Source organism: Heliangelus exortis, chromosome 16, assembly GCF_036169615.1.
Source record: "Heliangelus exortis chromosome 16, bHelExo1.hap1, whole genome shotgun sequence".
Lineage (NCBI taxonomy): Eukaryota > Metazoa > Chordata > Aves > Apodiformes > Trochilidae > Heliangelus > Heliangelus exortis.
This window is the reverse complement of record NC_092437.1, coordinates 2,832,040-2,840,161: the sequence shown is the minus strand read 5'-3', so window position 1 is coordinate 2,840,161 and position 8,122 is coordinate 2,832,040. Positions and strand designations below refer to the sequence as shown.

Sequence of the window (8,122 nt, the reverse complement as noted above, 5' to 3'; positions counted from 1 at the left end):
CAACTGAAGAATAAGTGAGAGAAGATTTTTTTATTCTCTTCTTTTTTTTTTTTTTTTTTTTTTTTTTTTTGGCCTTTGTTTTGTTTAGGGTTAACAGCAGATTGGCTTTTTTTTTTTTTTTTTTTTTCTTTTTTTTTTTTTAAATCACTTCCAGACACACAGAAACCATGGCATGCAATACCCCATGGCTGCAGGGAGGCTGGTGGGAGCTGGGCTCTTGCACAACCCCGTGCCCCAAGACTTCCTAAAGCTGCACTTCACATTTGGGGCTGGGGGCTCGGGCAGAGGGAAATACCCAGAGCTGGGACATCTCCCCTGCCTCACCCCCATCCCCTGAGAGGTGGCACGGAGCAGGGACAGCGTGCCAGCAGAGCTCCTTGCTTGCAAACCTGTCACACTCTTCCTGACTCCTCCATCCCAAGGGGAAGGATGGACCTTGGGACCACCTCACCTGCACATCCCTGCCGGGTGGCAGCCAAGCCAGCAGAGCAGTGACCTGGTGGCAGCTTCTCGATGGCATCATGCCATGGGGACACTGCCACTGCCACTGCCGTGCCCATGGCACGTGCAGCAATGCCAGGGCCCTGCCAGCCCCAGCAGAGCAGCTTTTATCACCCAGCTGCTGGGGAACCCGTCATTCCTCAACAGTCCCTACTCTCCAAACAAGTTGCTTTGGCTTTTCTTTTTTTTTTTTTTCATGTGAACGGCACTTAAAAGCAAGAAGATGTTTTTTTTCCCCTGCTCCTGGCACTGAAAGTCCCACCAGAAAACTGCCAGGAGAAGAGGGCTTGCCCCGGCCATCACCCCAGAGCTGCTCTCGTCCCCAGATGGGGAAGGCTGGCCAAAACACACACATGAAATAAGGCATAAAGAAAAATAAACGTGAAGCCTCAAGCACCATCCCCGTCTGCCTGCGAACGAGCAGCCTGGCAGGCAAAGCTAAACACTGCCCTGCCCAGCCTGGAGGGGCCATATTGCAAGTAGCCAGAAGAAGGGCTTCAAAAGCCCCCTCCCCCTCCTTCACCCACACCCCCCCCCAAAAAAAAAAAAAAAAAAAAAAAAAAAAAAAAAAAAAGGCAGAAAAATTAACATCCCTCCTCCTTGGAGGAAAGGGAACTGGGCAGCAGCATCCACACCGCTCCCAGCCCGGCCCTCCCCGGGTGGCTTTTCCTTCTGGTGCCTGGGGACGCCCCCTTCCTCCTCCCTCTCATCTCCTCCTCCTCCTCCTCCTTCTCCTCCTCCTCCTTCTCCTCCTTCTCATCATCTCCTCCTCCTCTACTCCCTCGTCCTCCTCCTCTTTCTTCTCCTCCTCCTCCTCCTCCCCTGCGTCCCTCTGATTGGTCCAGCCCGGCTATATTTTGCCCCTTCCAGCCCAGCATCATCCCAAAAGTTTTTTTTTTAGGGGGAAAGGGGGGTAAAAAAAAAAAAAAAAAAAAAAAAGAGAGAGAGAGAGAAAAAAAAAACAACAAAAAAACAAGAAAAAGAAAAGAAACCAAAACAAAGCAAGCCGACCCCAAATCCCCCCGAAGCGCAGGCGAGGGAGGTGAGCGGCGGAGCTGCTGCTCGGCGGCTGCGGGACGCGGCGGGACGCGGCGGGACACGGTTCTTTCTCCGGCACCCGGTCGGGTCGGACACAAAGTGCCGTCCAGCTGGAATGAATATATCTGAGTCTAACTACTGCCGAGAGGAGATATCGCAACCCCGGGGCGACTGTTCATGGGTCACCGCCGCCGTGCCGGCCGCTGAGCCCGGGCTCGCCTTCCCGCGCCCCCCGGGAGCCGCCTCCCCCGCCAGCCGCACGCCCAGCCCCGAGCCCGGCTTCGCTTTCGGCCCCGGCCCCGGAGCGGCCCCCGGTGCGGCCCCCGGCGCGGCCCCCAGCCGCACGCCCAGCCCCGAGCCGGGCTATGGATACAGCCCCCCGGCCGGCCGCGCCGAGGGCAAGGCTGGAGAGGATTCCCGCATCCGCCGGCCCATGAACGCATTCATGGTCTGGGCCAAGGATGAGCGCAAGAGGCTGGCTCAGCAGAACCCCGACCTGCACAACGCCGTGCTCAGCAAGATGCTGGGTGAGCGGGACGAGCTGCGGGAGGAGGAGGAGGAGGAGGGGGGGGGGAGGGAAAAAAAAGGGGTAAAGGGGGCTGGGGATGCGGGCTGTGAGGGTGCGGGATGCGGCGGTAAGGAGCTGAGGAGGCAGGGATAGGGGGCACGGGGATGGGGGGATAAGGAGTGAGGGATGCGGGGGTAGGGGACTGTGAGGCTGCAGGGTTGTGGGATGCGGGTGGAGGGGGCTGAGGAGGTAGGGATGGGAGGATACGGAGCTAGGGATGCGGGGATGTAGGGGTACAGGGGTGGGGATGAGGGCTGCGAGAGTGCGGGGCTGTGGGATGCAGGGGTACAGGGAGAGGGATGCAGGGATACAGGGGTATGGGACTGGGAATGTGAGGGTAAGGAGCTGGGGGGTGAGATGCGGGGTACGGAGCTGAGATTGCGGGGTTAGGGGGCTGGGGATGAGAGGGTGAGGAGCTGGGAATGTGGGGATGTGGGGGTACAGGGCTGGGGGGACAGCTGCAAGAGTGCAGAGCTTTGGGATGTGGGGATACAGAGCTTTGGGATGTGGGGATACAGAGCTGAGGAGGCAGGAGAGTGGAGGGATATGGGGCTGGGGATGTGGGGGTACAGGTTTGGGGTTGTGGGGGTATGGAGGTGAGGGATGCAGGCTGCAAGAGTACAGGGCTATGGGATGCAGGGGTATGGAGCTGGGGAGGCAGGGATGTGGGGCTGTGGAGCTGGAAAAGCAGAAGTGTGGGAGTACAAGGCTGAGGATATAGGGATACGGAGCTATGGGGCTGGGGATGCAGGCTGCAAGAGTATAGGGAAGTGGGATGCAGGGATATGGATATGGGGGGGAGTCCAGAGTAGAGGGATGCAGGGATACACAGCTGGAGGTGTGGGCTCCAGGCAAATGGGGTTTTGGGATGCAGAGTTACAAGGTTTGGGATGCAGTCTGCAGGGATGTGGAGCATTGGGGATACAGGGAAAGGAATGGAAGTCGCAGGGCAGCAGAATGCAGGGATATGGGGCTGGGAATGTGGATTGCTGGGGTATGGGGTTTGGGGATGCAGGGATACAGGGCTGGGAGCATGGGATGTAGGGGATGGGGATGTGGACTGGGAGGGCACAGCGCTGCGGGCTGTGGGAGCTGGGTTAAAAGGATGGGGTGCTGTGGGGTGTGGGGATAGGGTGCTGTGGGATATGGGGAGGTAGGGTTGGGGATGCAGGGTTAGAGGGCTGTGAGGTGTGAGCTGTAGGGATATGCAACCAAGGGATACTGGCTGCAGGCTGTGAGGAGACAGGGCTGTGGGATATGGGATTAGAGGATGTGGGAATGTGGGGCTGTGGGTTGTGGGATGTGAGGACAGAGAGCTGCATGTGTGCGGGCAAATAGGGCTGCGGGGTGCAGAGAGACGGGGCTGTGGGGGACACAGCTGTAGGATGCAGGATATGGGAAGAGAGGGCTGCAGGATGCGGGACACACGACTGTAGGATGCGGGATGTGGGAACACGGGAAGCAGGATATGGGCCGGTGAAGTTGCAGGATGCGGGACGATGGGAAGCAGGATATGGGGAGGCAGAGCAGCAGGATGCAGAGACACAGAGCTGCGGGGACGTGGGATTCGGGATGCAGCGCTGCAGGGGCCGGGGATGGGCTGCAGAGGGACGGGGCAGTGGGTCTGGGATGCAGGGAAGCAGGAGCCCCCCGAGCCTGGGCTGTGCTGGGAGGCAGAATTCCCTGTCCTGGCAGAGGGGTTCCCACAGCCCCCCGGGGCTTTGCACCCCCATTCTCCTGATGTGCAGAAGCACTGGGCACGACCCCAGGACCTTCCCCAGGTGCTGAACGGGCCAAGGGAGCCCTTCCCAACCCATGGGTGCCCTCTCCCCAGGTGTCCCCGTGCCCTGGGCAGCTCCTGGTGGCCAAGCTTGTGTCACAGAGCTTTTGCTTTCCCCTTCCAGGCCAGTCATGGAAAGCCCTGAGCGCCAGTGACAAACGTCCCTTTGTGGAAGAGGCAGAGCGGCTGCGAATCCAGCACCTCCAGGATCACCCCAACTACAAGTACCGCCCAAGGAGAAAGAAGCAAGCCAAGAAAATCAAGAGGATGGAACCCAATATCCTCCTGCATAACCTTTCCCAGCCTTGCAGTGACAACTTCAGCATGAGTCACCATGGCAGCAGCCAGCCGGGCCACCCCCAGCCTCCCCCACTTAACCACTTCAGAGAACTCCACTCCATGGGGTCGGATATTGAAAACTATGGCTTGCCAACTCCAGAGATGTCTCCCTTGGATGTCTTGGAACAGACCGAGCCGGCCTTTTTCCCTCCTCACATGCAGGATGACTGCAACATGATGCCCTTTCGAGGCTACCACCACCATCACCAGATGGAGTTTCCCCAGGAGAAGTGCCTGGGGCGGGACGTGGCGGTGCCCTACGCGCAGACCCCCTCGCACTTGGCCGACGCCATGAGGACTCCCCATCCCTCCAGCCTATACTACAACCAGATGTGCTCGGGAACTCAGAACGGGCTTTCAGCCCACCTGGGCCAACTCTCCCCCCCCCCAGAAGCCCACCACATGGAGAGCGTGGATCACTTGAACCAAACCGAGCTGTGGACGGACGTTGACCGCAACGAGTTTGACCAATATTTGAACATGAGCAGGACTCGTCCCGAAGCCTCGGGACTTCCTTATCATGTCTCCCTCTCCAAAGTGACTCCTAGAAGCATCTCCTGTGAGGAGAGCAGCTTGATATCTGCCCTGTCCGACGCCAGCAGCGCCGTTTACTATAGCCCCTGCATCACCGGTTAGGTTGGCCCCGAGGTCCTCGCACCGGGAGAGCCCCGACTCTCCTCTGGAAAAAAAATTTAAAAAAAAAAGCAAAAAAAAAAAAAAAGCCATCCTCCTTTAACCACGAGCTCCATAATATTTAGAGTATCTCATTAAATGCATCGCTTTCTTTGGGTTTTGTTCGGTTTGGGGTGTTTTTTTTTTTTTTTGGTTTTGTTTTTAGAGAACAAACATGCTGAACTCACTGATATACCATATACCTATAACCACAGATAGACGCCTTTTCCCACCCCCCCCTCCATCCAGCCCCCCCAGAGCTGCAGCTCCCACCAGCTCCAAGGGGATTCTTGAAGCCCATTTGAATAAATCCTGCCTGAAACAACCAGCACCAGGAAGAGGCAAAGCAAACTGCCCCCCCCCAACTTAACCCCAGGGCAGGAGAACTTGTGGGGAGGGGAAAAAACTTTAGGAAGACTTTGCCGGGGCTGTTAAAGAGTTGGCGCCCTTGAGGGGTGGGCTTTAGGACAGTTTTTACTGTATTCTCAGCAATATATTTTAATTGGGCAACAAAACTATATTTTTACTAAGCATTTTTATATATAAAATGGTATTTAATGTCTTTCGGGGTTGTTGTTGTTTTGTTTTGTTTTTTTTTATTAGACTTTTTAAAAATAAATCAAGGGATATCCATGAGATCTAAAGCATTTATGTAGCAAAGCTGGATTTTAAGAAAAAAAAACCAAAAAAACAAAAAAAAAGGGGGAGGGGGAAGGGGATATTTTGTGAAAAGGGAATGACAATGTAAATATTGTGGAACAATTGACTGGAATTTTGTACAAAAGAAAAATATGACTGCAAACACTTTTATTGTCTAGAACTGTACGGAGAGCAAACTGTTTTATACTGGTTAATTATTAAAACATCTTCGTATAATTGTTCCCATCTTGTGTGCTTGTTGTGTGAACACATATTTTCCGCAAATACATGTTGTCCCAACCATTTCCAGATTTCTGTATCCGTTGATTAATGTTTTGACAACCTGGCAAATGTATTAATTTCCAGGCTGCCTCCTGCCCGCCCCGGCAGCCGCCTGGGGCTGGGCTGGGTGCGGGCCGGTGCCTCCGGGAGCAGGATGGGATGGATGCTGGTGTCATGCTGCCCCGAGAGCCCTGCTTTTCTGCAGAAAAAGCAGCTGTCCAGAGCTTCAAAAATTATAATAAACCATGGGATCTCCTCCTCTGAACCCAGCCTCGGTGTGGTTATTATTTTGCCCGCGCATCAGCGCGCGCTCGCCCGCAGGTCACCCCCTTTTCCCTGTGAAAACCCCTCAAAAATAGAGCTTGGGTGCTCGAAAACCTTCACTCTAGACCTCAGAACTAGAAGAAAAAAAAACATGTGAAGGAGCCCTTCCACCTCCCAGCCCTGGCTGGCTGGTTCCTGGCGGGTCTGGCTGAGGCATCGCCGTGCCCGGCCGGATCCCGCTCGGAGCCGCCGGTGCTTTGCTGGAGTTTCATCCCCCTCCTGTGAATCCTTCATGATTTACAGGATTTTTGTGCTGAGTTTGAAAAGAAGAAACAACAAGCTGTTGCATAAAACCCCGGTGGCATCCGTTCCTTGAACGCCGAGTGATTTAAACCAGGCTGATATGGCCAAAAAAGGCTATTTATAAAAAAAAAAAAAAAAAAAAAAAAAAAAAAAAAAAAATAAATTAAATAAATTTTGAATAGAAGAAGAGGGCTTTTTTGCTGTTGTTGTTGGCAAAGAATTGCCTTTTAGGGGAAATGGATATTTAACAAATGACATTAATTTTCAAGCTTCTCCTAAATTAAATTCACATTAGTGTTAACAGGACCGAATCCTGACTCACTTCTTTTTTTTTTTTTTTTTTTTTTCCTCTCTCTTTTGGTGCCGTTCAACGCTCGGCGCTCATAACCGGGACCACTTTGGGGGCTGGCAACGCCTCCCCATTGAACGCCAGCGACGCTCTCCATTGTCTTTCCATATACAGTCTGTAAAAAGGGGGGAATACATGGAAAAATGACCTCACTACCTACACGGGAGGGCTGGAGGGCGCCCGGCGGGTGCCAGAACCCTCGCCGCAGCAAACAAACACAACACCAAATGAGAAGCATCCTGTGCCTGGGCCGACGATGACTATGAAAGGAAGCAGCCGGCTATGGGCTCTGTCCCCAAAGCAGCCCGGGAGGAAAGAGAGGAGGGGGTGGAGGGGAAAGAAAGCCCTGACTTTATTATTTCCCAGCTCCCAGGTACGTTCCAGGCGAGGATGCCATCATTTCCCTCCCCTCCGAGGAGCCACGCGCCCGCCAGCCCTGGTGCCGGGGGAAGCCGGCCCTGGATCGCATCCCCGAGGAAATGTGAAGTCATTATTTTAGCAGCAGCAGAAATTCCCTTCTTCCCCCGTGGCTCGGGCCGTGCCAGCTCACCTCTGATCTCAGGAGATGGTTAGAAATCCTCGGGGTGCTCTGTTTCTGCCCGTGGTTCCTTTCGCTCCGGAGAGGTTTGGGTCAGGAGAGCCCAGGTGCTTGCAGCCACACCTGGAGCGTGTGTGTGTGTGAGGCTGGGCATGGCAGGAGCTTCCCCAAAGCACATGGATGGCAAAACTCCCCAAAACAGAGCTCTGCTGGGTGGGTGGGAGGCAGGGATGTCCTCGACTCACGTCCAAGGATGCTGCTGCAGGTACCCGGGGTACCCAGCCTGTATCCAGGGTGAGGGATGGTGGCTCTGATCCATTAATGCCACCAGGGACACCACGAGTGGCAACCACGGCTGTGGAAGCACTGAGGGATGATCAGAGAATCTGCAGGGACCCGCTGTGCCCACCAAGGTCCAGGTTGTCACCAAGACCCAGCACTGGATTTTGTCTCTGCAAGTCCCCAGCGCTGGCTCCAACACAGAAGCAGACAGGGCCCCCCCCAAACTCCCAACCTCCCACTCACTCAGCCCCAGGTGTTTTTATTAGTAATCAAGCCTAATTGCAATTAATGCTGTGAACAATGTGCAGCTGCCCCAGATCCCTGGCCAGCCCTCCCCTGGGTCACAGGGACAAGAGGAAGAAGGAAAAGGAGAGGGGAAGAAAACAGGAGTTGGGGTTGGGGTCAGCTAGCAGCAAATGGGAGGACCCTGGGGATGCCACCTCCTCCCATCACCCAGTGTCTGGCACAGCCTTTTTCACCTGAACTTGATGGTTTGGTGTTAAACTGAGCACAAAGTGTCCTAAAGTGGGGATGGGATGGGATGGGATGGGATGGGATGGGATGGGA

The 8,122-nt window shown here is 54.8% G+C and overlaps 1 protein-coding gene across 1 annotated transcript; it reads left to right on the top strand.

Annotated features, from left to right (window-relative positions):
* Positions 1-1,286: 1,286 nt before the first annotated feature.
* Positions 1,287-5,774, top strand: SOX18 (SRY-box transcription factor 18). The gene is made up of 2 exons (XM_071759697.1): positions 1,287-2,066; positions 4,012-5,774. Exons 1-2 carry the CDS (start codon positions 1,655-1,657, stop codon positions 4,860-4,862), a joined length of 1,263 nt encoding a protein of 420 aa, XP_071615798.1. The 5' UTR covers positions 1,287-1,654; the 3' UTR covers positions 4,863-5,774.
* The last annotated feature ends 2,348 nt before the right edge of the window (positions 5,775-8,122 follow it).

Excerpts from the sequence above, each read along its gene's own strand:
- SOX18 (XM_071759697.1), top strand. The coding sequence starts at position 1,655 with ATGAATATATCTGAGTCTAACTACTGCCGAGAGGAGATATCGCAACCC. Across the intron at positions 2,067-4,011 it reads CGTGCTCAGCAAGATGCTGG|GCCAGTCATGGAAAGCCCTG; the intron begins GTGAGCGGGACG and ends TTCCCCTTCCAG.